The sequence below is a fragment of the Ostrea edulis genome, chromosome 3 (genome assembly GCF_947568905.1).
Source record: "Ostrea edulis chromosome 3, xbOstEdul1.1, whole genome shotgun sequence".
NCBI classification, from domain to species: Eukaryota; Metazoa; Mollusca; class Bivalvia; order Ostreida; family Ostreidae; genus Ostrea; species Ostrea edulis.
In genome coordinates, this window is record NC_079166.1 from 45018486 (window position 1) to 45033652 (window position 15167).

At 35.2% G+C, this 15167-nt stretch overlaps 1 protein-coding gene across 1 annotated transcript in view; it reads left to right on the forward strand.

Annotated features, from left to right (window-relative positions):
• LOC125676950 (zinc finger MYM-type protein 3) overlaps window positions 1-8431 on the forward strand; it is a 30576-nt gene extending 22145 nt beyond the window's left edge. The window contains 4 exon segments of the mRNA XM_048914827.2: window positions 1113-1227; window positions 1412-1432; window positions 7372-7416; window positions 7519-8431. Of these exon segments, the coding sequence (XP_048770784.2) occupies window positions 1113-1227; window positions 1412-1432; window positions 7372-7416; window positions 7519-7714 (377 nt within the window). The 3' untranslated portion in view covers window positions 7715-8431.
• Window positions 8432-15167: the final 6736 nt, after the last annotated feature.

The window sequence follows — 15167 nt, forward strand, 5'->3', positions numbered from 1 at the left end:
ATTTCGATCAGATATAAGGTTCATGAAACTTGAAGAGCCTATTTTTTATACCCCCACCATGAAATGGCTTGGGACATAGCGTTACCACTTACCGTCCATCCCTCTGTTATTCCGTCAAAGTTTTCTTGACTTATTTTACTCTTGTAGATAATGATCTGAGTTTTAGAATGTCTCTACATATTGATGAGTTACCGACCAAGTATGTGTTTCATGTCATATTTTACGAAAGTTAATCCATCAAACTTTGAAAATTTGTAATTTACGGTTTTCTGGACTGTTGTTTGGTATGTCTCTATATAGTGATGACTTATGGATCAAGTTCGAGTTTTGTGTTGTTCGAACTATTTAAACAAAAGTTATTGGATTTTGTAGATCATTCACTGTTAATTCCAGACTTCTTTTGTATTATGTTAGCTCATTACACTAAATTTTTATTTAATGGCTCGTTAAAACACCTCCTATGAAGTGTGATTTCACTATCAAAAGAGTGATACAAGCTCTCAAGTATGAAATGGTCAAAATTCAGAAATATTATGATTTTTCAAATTTGAACCAAGCCCGATTGGAATCATAAAGAATATTGGAATCAGAAAACTACATTCCCTTGATGTGCGTAACGGGGGGGGGGGGGGGGGGGGCATTCATGTGGCGCTGACACACCTAGTCTACTTACCATTCAATGATTTAACTACAGTTTCATTCCATCAAAAATTGCAAACTGAATTGTATATTGCACATAATAAAGTTAAGAAGATATGAATTGTATATTGTACATAATAAAGTTAAGAAGATATGAATTGTATATTGTACATAAGAAAGTTTGTGTTGAACTTGCTGTTTAACATATTGTATTTCTCAATGTAAGCTATGAAACTCTCTATTCAATGACACCCCAAACCATAAAAATGAGGACTAGTGGCTAGTTTGTTATTAGTATTGGGAACAATGGATGCATTGGATAATTTCTTCATAATCAGCTCTGCCAATAATACATAAAACCCTTTGCTTTGATTGTTTATATACCTCCATAATACAAACAACCTAAACATTTATTCTTAAATTATTATTTTTTTCAAATGTAGTGAAATAAAATTCCAAGTGTTTGATTTTAGATGATACTCAGAAAGTCAAGAAGAAAGAAGAACTGCCTATCTATGAACAAGCAGAGAATATAGACAATCCTCTCAGGTGTCCAGTCAAGTTGTACGAGTTTTATCTCTCCAAATGGTAAGTTGTTGAGTGTGAGGTCTTATCTAAGTATTCTATATAAAAGAACATGAAATTTGGAACCTCTGTGGTATCTGTGCTTTTGCTTTAACTAGATGAATTTTTTCTACACGTGTTTGATATGTAAATAATATTGTTGTGGAATGTTTGTATGTTGTGTGATGGTATGCTTTCTATATTGCAGGCCTAGTGATTATAGAAAATAGTAAGTTCAATCTCAGAGCTAAACATCAGCTTTCCCATTACTTTTGAAGACAAAAGTTCTGATTGGAATGTCTGTCATCTTCCATATGTTACCTGTACGGGAATATACAAAGTTTGTTACCTGTATGGGAATATACAAAGTTTGCTGTGGAATCATTTATCTTCACAGGGGCCAGTTTTTGTGGATTGCCAAAATTTTACAATCTTGCAATTTCGTTCATATGGTTTATAATTATTGAATCGAAAATTTACACCTCGATAATTAATCCACCTCCAAATATAATGATTCCTCAGTATGTTTGTGTGTGTGTGTGTATAAATATAATACACAAAGTGTGTGCCAAAAGGACTAGCCCAATGACCAAACACTTGTAAATTTTGGTTGGGTTAGTAAAATATAAGTCAACAGTAGACTAGTAGAATTTCAACTCTTATTACTGTTGAAAATATTTTATTTACAATTAATGGAAATATAAATTTTAAATTATTTGTTGATGCTGATCAGATGTACAGTAAATTATCTGTATCTCAAAGTCCGAGGGTCTTTGATAAAACTTAAGAGATATCCAGGGGTTTGAGATATCCGAATTGTCTTCTAATTTCGTTTAAGTGACTTCCTCTATGTTTCTATATGTTCATTTGATGCGCAACACTTGCCCTATAAATAATAATAATGCGGTTTTCTGTAAAAAAAAAAAATAAGAAAAAAAAATTATCCCTTTAAATTCATGAAGTTATTGTAATAATTCAAAGAAAAACATTTCCATTCCCCCCCCCATAAAACATTATATTCCATTGTATATAGTTTGTATCTAAAATACAACAACTGCGAAGATCTTGTGCTTACATTATTGACCCAAGCTTGAATGGAAAGTAGAAATTGTGTTGTAGTTAAATAACATCACGTTAAAATTTAAAAAGAAAATTATATAACATTACAAAATTGTGCAGTATTCAACATTGTTTTAAATATTGTACAATGTATTGTCTCTTCTCATTACATTGGTAATCGCTTGAAGCTTTGTTTCGTGCCAGGGGTTGAAAGCTTGCCTTTAATGTGTTGAGACATGTTAATTGATGAACATTTTTTGTGCCTCCTTTTTTATGCAACTGTCATCATAATTGTTTAATTTTAGTTCACTCTAAACTTTCTGTGGTAATGATAAAGCATTGCAAATTATTTAATACATTGTCATTTTCATGATTATAAACTTCAAGTGCACTTTGAAAATTATTTAAAACACTGTTCATGATATTGGGTGGGATTATGTATAGTTGGCCATGAATTTACTCATTTTATGTTCAAAGACTGCGCTAAATACCCAAGCTGTCATACCATTTACCACGACATGGAAACCTCACATATGGTAGAGGTTACTTAACAATCACTGGTATGAATAGTCTCCGGCGAGAATGTGTGAAGTAATGAAGTCAGGTATGTTTAGCAGACCGGAAAATTTACTGCACTTCGAGATAAACAAGGTGAAGTTATGACTTGATGCCTTGAAGACACATTGACATAAGCAGGGTATTCGAGATAAACATGTTTGAGATATCAGGAGTTTTTTTAAATCATTTATATAGGGAATACAGCCAGGACCGTAGATCGGGGTTTTCGAGAGAACACATATTTGAGATACAGATATTTGACTGTATTTACGAATTCCTTGATTATTTTATTCTGGTTGATCTCCCTCCATGTTTGATTCTGTTATTTATATTTAATTGTTATTTCTGGCCGCAGTGTTTAAATGAGTTAAATTAACCAATGCGACCTGGGTAAAAAAGAAATTTGAAGCAAAGAAATCTTCATCTGCTGTCGAAACAATGAATTAAAACGTATGCGGGAATTCAAACAGAAATAGAATGCCAGGGCTCACCCATGATGTAAAGAACAAGGTGATGAAGTAGAAATATGAGCATTTATAAATCTAAATGACTTGACATAAAATGTGATTTTATTTACCACATTTTCAGAGGCTGGTAAAGAGCAATTTGGGCTAGTAAATTTTTGCCATCACTAGCCTGTATTGTTTAGTTTTGGGCTAGTATTGGAAAAAGTTTTTGGCACACACTGTGTGTGTTTGTGTGTGTGTCTGATGTGTTAATATGCCCGTCTAAGACGGAACAGATTATGGTATGGCATTCATGTCCGTCTGTCTTGTTTTAGCTTTTTCATGTCCAGCTCATAACTTAAATACTGCGAGTCCTAAAATCATAAAACTTTGTCAGATGATGCATCTTAGGTAGAAGGCGTGTCACTGTTACACACACTTTAATTTTAGGTCATTGTGACCTTCGATGAAGATGATATAGCCAAATATGGTTTACTACTAGACAATTTTTTGGCTTAGAATAATCAAACGTGGTCAGTAAATGCATCTCAGGTTGAAGGTGTGTTGCACCCTACATTAGGGCCCCTGTGACCTTTAATTAAGATGATATGGCCATAAATGAGATAACCCTTCTAGGGCTCATGTAGATTTGAGTTCTAGAATCAACAAACTTTTTCAATTAGAAATACAAATTGCAACATAAAATCAGGTCATAGATTTGGGGGGGGGGGGGGGGGGGGGGGGGGGGGGGGGGAGCAGCTATTATTTATTGGAAGTAATCCCTACAAATATAAGAGAGTAATGCAGTAACCTTGTTTTTAAAAAAAACAACCCAAAAAACTATTGTACAAAGAAATGCTTATTTTTTCATAAAATATAGCTATATAACAATTAATATACATATTTATTTTGTTTCCAACAATAATGACATAAGTATGCATTATGTACTGTTAAAATGCAAAGATACAAGAATTTCATTTGTCCCATGGGATTAATGATCTAAGCCATAATGCTTCAAGAATTTCATTTGTCCCATGGGAGTAATGATCTAAGCCATAATGCTTCAAGAATTTCATTTGTCCCATGGGAGTAATGATCTAAGCCATAATGCTTCAAGGAGTTCAGTTGGACATGCATATATCATTTTGATAAGATGTCAATTAAATAGTAGTTAATGAGTATAATGTAAAAAGATTTTGGAAACGATTTGTCCCTCTTTTAGTTATGGAGCACTTCTTTGTTCAACCCAATATTGTTAAGTAATTCATACCATGTGAAAGGAATTATCTAAATACATGTACATGTAAGAAAATGAAGTATGTTTTGAATTATCATTTCTGCAGTTAACAATTCAAGAGATATCTTGACAAATCAATTGTTGCACCAAGGTTGACATGAATTGGTGTCATGCACACTCGTCTGTTTATAATGAGTAAAACATCTAACGAGTGTATCATGTGGATGGTGTTGCAATTTTGATCATTTCAACCTCTCATGCAGGAGTTTTGCCCCTTATTTGAAATTTAATGTTTTATTAGGAAAGAACTTGATTTCTCCTGCAGTTTCAAAATAGGATCTTCTGACTTTACCGACTGTTTGTATGGGTATTGAAGATGTGCATGTTGGAAGGGCTTTCAATTTCTTCAAATTTGGATGAAATATTTTACATAGAGAGTACATGATTTGTAAGTCTAACTCCTTCCACAGTTTCAAGTAAGGACCTTATTTTACAGAGTGGTTGTATGGGTATTGATGATGTGCATATGGCAAAGATTTTTGAAAAATTACAGGTTGTTGAACTTAGTCAGTTTTGAGGAAGTGCATTGCATTACAAAGTGAGTACATGGTTTGCACATTTAACTCCTCATTTACTGGGAAAATATTTTACACATATAACTCTTAGTATGTCTGTTTACCTTTTGTTACAGTTTTTTATGCTAGGACCTTTTATTCAAATGATGCAAAATAAATTATGTTGCAGCTTGATGCTGGCTGATACTACATGTACCTTCAGAAAAGTTCTACTAGTTATGGCTTGATAAAAACACCGTACATAAACTTGTGACATGCGTATTATGTACCGTTTCTGGTACTATTGTTTCTTTAAAGATATGCTCTATTCTGTGTCAAAGAATTTTGCAAAATATGAATTAGAGAGGAAGTGGTTCGTCAGTCGTCCTTGGGTTGATTTCTACAATGAGAATTACTAAAATTGACAATGCAGGTTGCCATTTCACGGTCAGATGAAGCTTTAGTAATCAAAGTATTGTAATAACATGTTACCATGTCAGTCAGAATATAAGAAGTATTTCATTATGTACAAGACCAGCAGAACAATAAGTCTCTGGGAAAATATTGGGACAGAACAGAGCGCTACAGATTCACACCTTATAAAAACATTCGATTTACCATGCAGTTTTTCTGCACAAGGTTGAGGTCGTACATTGCTGTATTCTCGCTTTTCCATCTCAAAATTCTAATATAAAAAAAATTTCCAACATATCTTTCCACTACACTTATGTCCAAACATACTAAAGCCCCAAAACATCACAACTTCAAAGAATTTCGCCTCAACTTTTTCTGGAGCTACATCTACAGTGGTGTGAAACTTTAGCACCAGGTTCTGATTTTCTATGCCCCTATAATCAGAAAGTGAAGGAGCCTATAGTTTTTGGTATGTCCGTCTGTCTGTTTGTTTGCAGAAACTCTAACCTTGGCCATGATGACTTTTGAACGGCTTTCATATTTCACATGTGTATTCCTTGTCACAAGACCTTTCTTTTGATACCAAAAATTTTGACCTCATGACCTTGGAGTTTGTTCTACTTTTGAAAAAACTTCAACCATGGCCGTAAGTTTTTAATGGTTAGTGCTAGAGCTTTCATATTTCACATGTGTATTCCTTGTGACAAGAACTTTTTTTAGTATCAAAATTCTCGACCTCATAACCTTGGAGGTTGATCTACTTATGAAAAACTTTAAACTTTTGAATGCTTAGTGATCAAGATTTAATATATCACATGTGTATTCCTTGTGACAAGACCTTTCTTTTGGTACCAGAATGACTTTGCTGCCATATGGAGGCATCAGTGTTTCTCAAATACCTCTTGTTAAAGTGAGCTGTGTTGGCATGTTTTGCATGTTTGTTGTTTGGGAGAAGGTTGTTAAAATCACACAGAAAAAAACCTTTAACAAACCCTTAAATTGTAGAATTTGATTTGAAATACTGTTCATGTACTTATTTTTAGCAAATTTAAAATTTGGTACAATCAGATCTGCTGTATTATTTGGCATATTCATGATTTAGTGCTTACTCTGTTTTATAATGGATAAATAAAGATTTTCATATTTTAACACAACCATGGATTAGCACTAAAATCTTCATCCTGCTAAGATAAGTACATACACAGTATGTGTAAATGCAAAGTGGATTTATTGGAGAGAAAACCAATGCAGTGTTGTAGTTTTACATTTTGGCATACTACTTGTTAGATGTAGGAAAAGCAATGAGATTGAACTTGATTTGCAACATCTTTGTGTGCTTTGAAAAATTCTTTTAAACTCTGGCTCTTCAATAGTTCATATACTGTATGTTTGATTAGTATGGGCACTTGCATTTGTGAAAAGTAAAATAGGGGAAAAGATCTGTTTTATTAAATTGTTGAATTGCTCTGCAGTCCTGAAGAAGAAGGTACATTTACGATTTTATTTTGCCCTGTTTTTTCTGAATCATTAAAAAGAAAACGTGATATTTTACAAAAGAAGGAAACTGCACATTTTCAGATTACATGAGAAGGTACATTTTCACTGCAATTTAGCTTTTTAAAAATCCCAGAGCTCATGCATTGCCTGCAACCAAACTTATATGTATAATATGATTTTGAGATAAAAGAATCTGGATATTATTATTGAATGACAGCTGAGGAAACTTTTCTTATGGGATAAATAAACTGTGAAATAAAACAGGTCAAATTTTTTTTGTATAGAGTTGCTAAACTGGTAAATGATGTTGATTTCATAATTCTTTAATAGAAACTTCCTTTTGCTATATTTTAAATGCTAATTGATTTGTCATATACACATGTTTGACTTTTATTTTTGCCAGTTTGATGAAGTTTGAAGATAGCTTAATTCTTAGGGCAGATAACTGGTAAAACAGTACCTTCTCCTTTAATGGCATTTTGATTTACGATGATATCTGAGATTTATACATCATAAAGGTTTATAAAATTTGCTTTTCAATCTATTACAGCCCTGAGAGCATCAAGAACCGGAGTGATGCATTTTATCTGGTCCCTGAGCGATCCTGTGTTCCTGATAGCCCAGTGTGGTACTCCACGCAGAATCTGTCAACAGAGGCCATGAACAAAATGTTACACAGAATCCGATTGGTGAGAGAAATTCAGGAAGCCAAGTTTCATACACAACCAGTGTTTGCATCAAACTGAGGTGATGAAAGTATCTGTAAAATGGTGAAGACATCCTGATGTCTTTTTGAAAGGTGCTTATTTCTGTATACAGGTGTTATGTGATGATTGAAGGTTGGTTTTACATGAGTGTTCACAGGAAAGACATAAAATCAAACTGCACTGGACTAATGTCAAGGTTTGGTTTCAATGCACTGGGCCTGCTTTGTACGTGTACAGAGGTTCATTAAATGCAACAGTGGTATACACATTTGATAATTGATCAAGAATATCAAACTGCAACTTAGATTGTAAATCTCTCACAGTGTGACATTTTCTTTCCCAATTTTATTGAGAGTTCAGGTTCATGTTGTCAAACAGTAATTCATTAATGTTTAGAAATAGCCTGAAAGCTTGCTACAATACATATGCATTATTCTTCCTTATATCTTTGTGCTGAGGCTAAATTTTTTAGAGCTTTTTTTGTGCATTTTTCTTTCAAAATTTGAATTTATGGACATTTTGTGAAATGTTTTTGTACAAGCATATACATGTATATTGATGGTGAATCATGTTGCTGCTCATTTTATGTATATAATATTCAAAAGTTTTGTGTATATATAAGAATTTACATTTTATATACATATGAGATTGTACATGTATGAATATGGTAAATTTGTAGGGGCGCAATCTGTGACGAGAGAGATATAGTAGATGTGTAAACCGAAACAATAAAAACATGTAAATGAAAAATTACTGGTAAGGAGGGTTTTTTATTCATTCACACTGTTGAGAAAGAATGTGAAGCCTGCTGGGTGTTGATGATTATCAAGACCTTTTGAATTTTCAAATACATACCGTGTAAGTGGTAGTTTTAGTGAGACTCAAATTTAGCGATTTTCCCATAAATTATTGGTAAATATATTTAGCAAGAGCTAATTTGAGTGACTTTAAAATTCCAAGAAAGATAACTATTATTTCCGATATGGAATAAATATTAGGGATATTTAATTTTAGTTAATCTCAACTGTTGATAATAATGCCTAAGTTAAATCCTTGCTGAAGATTCTACTTATACGGTATATTAATGAAGAGTATTCATTTTAGATTCCAACGTGTTTATATGTGGGGTACATTCACAGTTCTCAAAGGGTGATATAGACAGTTTGTGTTTAAGGATACATTCACATTGCTCTTTGGGTGATGTAGACAGGTTGTTGCACTTGCTCACATAACAAGTGTTACAACTGAACAGATAGAGTGTTACATCTGAACAGATAAAGTGTAACTAGAGTGTTACAGCTGAACAGATAAAGTGTTACATCTGAACAGATAAAGTGTAACTAGATTGTTACAGCTGAACAGATAAAGTGTTACATCTGAACAGATAAAGTGTAACTAGAGTGTTACATCTGAACAGATAAAGTGTAACTAGAGTGTTGCCATAAGATCCGCGCAGCAATAACAGAAATATATCATTTAATTCCACCTTGCCTGATGAGAGAATTGCAGAATGTCCTTCGATATACGTAATCTGTATGACATCATGTAGTGCACTCCTGTGTTAACCCTATTTCATGCCTTAAGGAGTTGGAATGATTGATTGTTTAAATTAACGCTCTTCTGGAGAATACCGGTATTTCACTCGCGAAGACGTCATCAATACCGAAGAAGGGCTCGTTACATCCCAAATCGTCGCGGCGACGATTTGGGGCAAGATTGCACTATCATTAGGGGCGACGATTTGGGATGTACTATAGTACACCCTAAATCGTCGCCCGCCATTATTTTATTGACGTTTTTAGGATAGATTACAAAGTTATTTTATTGTACCCCTCTTATATGGCGGGTACATAGGTTTAACTTGAAAGCAATAATTAAAACAACCCAAACAGACAGATAACCGTTGTTACAATAACACATGATTGCGTAATTGGGAATATCCACGTTCTAGAACACACAATGCCTGCATGGGTCTGTTTGTCTGTCCGCAATCATATCTCTGGTGTTTGTCGACCGGGCTGAAATTTTGTATGTAGATTACAAGTCACCCTCTAGCTGCAATAATGTAGCCCTCTCTGATTTTTTTTTTTTTTTTTTTTTTTTTAGGGAGAGGGCTACAACTCCTTAGGATCTCTGTAATGGTGCAAATGCGGGAGTGATTCACTCCCGCAACATTTGCGCTCATTCTAAACATTTCCTGACTTTCTTTACGTAAATAAAATGATATTCTAAGTTTCTTAGTCAATATATAAATTTACAACCTGCAACTTTAGATTTGTGAGGCTCTATTCTACCGTTTTCAGCAATTTCGATAAATTCCAATTTCTCGATTCATATTTGTGCGCCATGTTTGATGTACTGAAGTTTCAACTTCCGGTTGTCAAGTCATTTGCATATGCCATATAAGGTAGTATTTACATCAATGGACAAGTATGGAGGCGAAAACTATTTCGTCGGTATTGAAAAGGTTTGAATTTAATATCAAGTTAAAAGCCGAACAGCAGAGTGTAAATTCTTTCTGCAACAATATCATTTTCCTTTCTTTGTCGAAGTGGCTCGAGTAACTACATTTTCGCGCTGATTGTCAATGTTTAGGCTTTTCATTAGATCCACCTACGAGATCTCGCGATAACAAGCATGGCGGAGCAGACGAAGAATTTTGCATGCTGTACATTATATTTAATGAAAAACACCTTTATTAGACATGCCCGAGCACAAAGTTTGTACTCCTTTTGGTGTAAACAACATTTGGGACTAATACACAGAGTTTATTATCGGTTATCATTAAAATTATTTTGCACCATTACGGAGATCCTATGGAATTGTAGCCCTATCTCGAAAACGTCAGAATAAAAAAAAAATTGGATAGGGCTACATTATTGCAGCTAGTCACCCTCTGACATGACTCCCCAGAATGAGAATTCTGGAACGAGAGCTTAAAGCGCCGCTAGCTTTGCACAATTTTCAGCAGCTCTGCAGTATCTCTGGTGTTTGTGAACCGATATGTGGGTTTCATGTGTTCCTCCCGTAATATGAAAGCTCAATGCGCCGCGAGCTGTAATCATAGCGAACTATTTTCGACTATCAATCTGGTGTTTGTGAACCGATTGAGCTGAAAATTTGTATGTAGGTTATATGGGACTAAGCACATAGCTTTGTTTGCTTGTTCATTTACTTATTGAAAGAGAGAGAGCGCGCGCAACGAGTTAAACAAACAAATGTAGCGGTCAGCCGGATTCGATCGCCGGTGGACAGATAGCTCAGTTGGTAGAGCACCTGACTAGAGATTCACGAGTGTCCAAACGGCGGCTACAAGTCGTAATCTAATATAATCTGAGGTCACTAACAGATCTGCGGTGCACAAGATCTAAAACGGTGGACAGATAGCTCAGTTGGTAGAGCACCTGACTAGAGATTCACGAGTGTCCAAACGGCGGCTACAAGTCGTAATCTAATATAATCTGAGGTCACTAACAAATCTGCGGTGCACAAGATCTAAAAAACCCATGATGAGCAGAATGACCCTACTACAAAAGCAAAATGATTTAAATTGTCGGACACATCGCCGCCCCCCCCCCCCCCCTCTCTCTCTCTGGACGATGAAACAAGTTTAGTGAGGACGTCCTCATAATGTCTAGAAGAGAATACACGGATACGTTATTGTAAAGGCAAAAATGTAGTGTTTTAGGTATATCTATAGGGATACCTATAAAAGTTTATCTAATAATCTCTTCCGATTGTGAAAAAAAAAAAAATGGTTTAGAGAGAGAGAATAGTATTGAGAACATGTCCCCACGTCACTTGTCCTCACTATCTAATATTTTGTACCTACATCTAACACATGTTGTGGATCACGTTTAAGGGGAAGAAGAAGGATGAGAGAAAGAGTTAACAAACAGGGCCAGTTTGTATATAAATGATGTTTCCAAATAGTTGCAGCAAGGGGGACGACAATTTGGAGTGTGAGGTTATACCCAAATCGTCGCCGGCGACGATTTGGGACGGGCGACTATTTGGGTTGCTTCAAATAAGCTATATGTCATTGAGCAGTGAGGGTTCTTTAAAAATAGCGTGTCACACCTACTGTGACACGGGACACCCGTTTTTGAGGTCATCTCCGAGGACCCGTGACATTTCCACCTGATGCTGTGCGTTTGACAATGGAACTGTCATTACCTGTTTTAACGACTTAGGTCTGTGGCGGCCGGGATTCGAACCTTGACCTTCCGCATGCGGCACAAACGCTCTACCTCTTGACCACTGCGGCGACAAGAGTTAGAATGAACTTATTTTGGTTCTGTAATTTTTAGATTCTCATTTGCATAGAAAGGATTGTAACTGGCCTTTGCATGCAATTACGACACGATTTTTTCACCATCTCATGGCTAGGCACTCTGCAAGATTGGTGACCAACCAAAGTTACCAATATAGGTAGTGCCAATGGTATACTCTGGCTAGCTGTAACAGAACACACACATGATTGTTTGATAACATAATTAGTAGCCACATACAATAATTGTATCTTAATTCAGAGCATACTTCTATTGGATTGGAACTGACAACAAGAGCAATGCTCTTCCCAGTCGATGGGATGGTTGATTATGAGTTACTGTACCTATACTGGATTCCTAAACTTCACAAAAACTCTTAAAAAGAAAGATGCAATGCTGGATTGACGAAATGTTCTACCATGCCCCTGCCTTTCCTCCTTAGAATATTAACGCATGTGAAGGAGCGACTTCAAACGTAATGTGCCAAAACATATGTCAGAAGTTTTGTAAATAAAATATGGATTCTAAAAATTTCTAAAGAACTTTTAGTAAATTTGAAATTACAAAACTTTTCTTGAATCAGCATCAAAATGTATGACTTTTCAGCACTTTACACACCCCTTCCTCGCGATAAATTAAAGACTAGACTTTTTGACATCATAGACAGTTGCTTCTTTAACAAAAATGGAGAGAAAAAGAAATATTCATATCTAGTTATCAGTCATCCAAAAAAATCACTTTCAATTGTTAAATACCACTCTGATTCTACGCACAAGTACTCTGAAGTTGAAATAAAAAATATGCTGGAGTTCCTCATTGACAATATCTTCGTAGGCGCGAATTGTGCTCCTTTGTTAGCTGACCTGTTTTTATATTTATATTCTTATGAAGCAGAGTTTGTTCAAAGGTATCTACACAAGAAGAAAAAATCTCTTGCTGTGACCTTCAACTCGACATTTAGATATATCGACGACGTTATATCTATTAATAATCATTTTCATTCATATGTCGATTCGATATATCCCTGTGAACTCATCATAAAAGACACCAAAGAGTCTTCCACATCTGATTCGTACGAATATATCTTATGGAAAGTGGATATTAACGGCAAACTAACAACTCAACTTTATGACAATCGGGATGATGGCAGCTTCTCCATCGTCAACTTCCCATATTTATATAGCAATAATTCATTATCACCTACATATGGTGTTTATACATGTATCTCTCAATTGATTCGATACGCAGGAGCTTGTTCTGCATATGATCAGTTTGTAAATCGCGGCAGGCTACTGACAAAATTTAAGTTACGGGGGTTTCAACAGTCTCGTTTAAGGTCAGCATTTCGCAAATTCTATAATGATCTCGGTTGCCTATATTTATAACTATCATTGGGTCAAATGCTATCTGAGGTGTTTTTCGTACCGATGGTTAGGCCGTTCATGGCACACTCATTTTGACTACGGATTACTCCATTTACCTGATCAAGACATATATGGGTATATAGCTCACGGCGGGTGTGACCGGTCGACAGGGTGTGTCCAGATCTTTATTTTGTATTCCCTATAGGAGTTATGAAATTGATCACTGTTTTTATCTTCACCTTTCATCAAAGTAAACCATTCTTTAAACAAAACATGACTCCAACAGTACAAGTGTTCTTTCGGCAGTATCTCTAATATCGGAGAGTATCAATGAAATGTTAGATCAAAGAAGACGTTGTTAAACATCAAACTGAAGAAAGATTTCACTCTTAACAAGTAGAACTTTAGAAGTAACCATCATCCTAGGGAGCATGCGCACGAAGTTTGGTGATCCTAGGCTTTTCCTTCACACGATTACCCATAAAAGTATGACCAAACTTTGACCTAGAAAAACAAGGGCATGTTCCTCTCACCATGGGGGACATACCGATATGTACCAATACCAGGTTTGACCTGCTATTATTTGAATGAAAGGACAGACGCACAGAAACACTGCACCATACTAAGCTTGTTTATGCTAGCTTTACTAGTACTGTTTCTTATTTTGTGCCTACAAAAGTACCTTCTTAAAATAGGTTACTCCCTTATACATGCGTGTCAAGTTTGATGATCCCAGTCCAAGAAGTACTGTTTTTACAAGACTCGCAAGGTGCTGACAGATGTTTGGTCATGATGTTTGGATACGTGTATTAGGTCAGAGTATGAGTTTGCCCATTTGCTCGCTACTGCACCAACTTGTCTTGTACCTACTTCCACCAGGCCACTTGCTCTCTCACATTTTTGGGTAATAGTGCAAATGAATTGATGATTTCTTCAAATAATTCAAAATATGTTTGGCGCGCCATAGACAACCCGCTCCTTTCTTCTCCATTCGCCTTAGAAATCAAAGTTCTTGATAAACGTAGGTTGATCCCCAAGAAATAGATGTGGAAGATAGTTTTTACAATAACTACACGAATCTGCAAACCTTAGTTTTTAATGGTGATACATTAAAACAATATTGGCGGTCATTAAGGGCGAATCCAAGGATTGTGGTTGGTGGGGGGCGCAACTTTATAAGACAGGGGGTCGTCTTGAGGCCCCCAGTGGGTCCAGGGCAAAGCCCTGGTGGGGGCCCAGGAGACGAAGCCTCCGAGAGCTCCTGGATTTTACATAACTTGAAATATGTCTCCTATGTAGTAATTTTTAATAGTTTCTGTAATTTTCAATAAGGTGAAATTAATAAAATGACTCAAAAAATAAAATAAAAATTAAAGTAATTCAATAAATCAAAAGATTTTGTTATTTATTCCTCCGAGAGTGGAAGAAATTATTGCTTCTTCTATCGTTTACATTTTTCTAAACAAGAGACCACGATTTACCTTAAAACTTGAAATTTTGGGGAGGATCCCAGGAGACGAAGCCTCCGAGAGCTCCTGGATTTTACATAACTTGAAATATGTCTCCTATGTAGTAATTTTTAATAGTTTCTGTAATTTTCAATAAGGTGAAATTAATAAAATGACTCAAAAAAAAAAAAAAAAAAAAAAATTAAAGTAATTCAATAAATCAAAAGATTTTGTTATTTATTCCTCCGAGAGTGGAAGAAATTATTGCATCTTCTATCGTTTACATTTTTCTAAACAAGAGACCACGATTTACCTTAAAACTTGAAATTTCATAATTATCTTTCATCACAGTTCAACACACTAGTTATATACGTGTAGCTTCAAACCTCCATACACGAAAGACTTATAA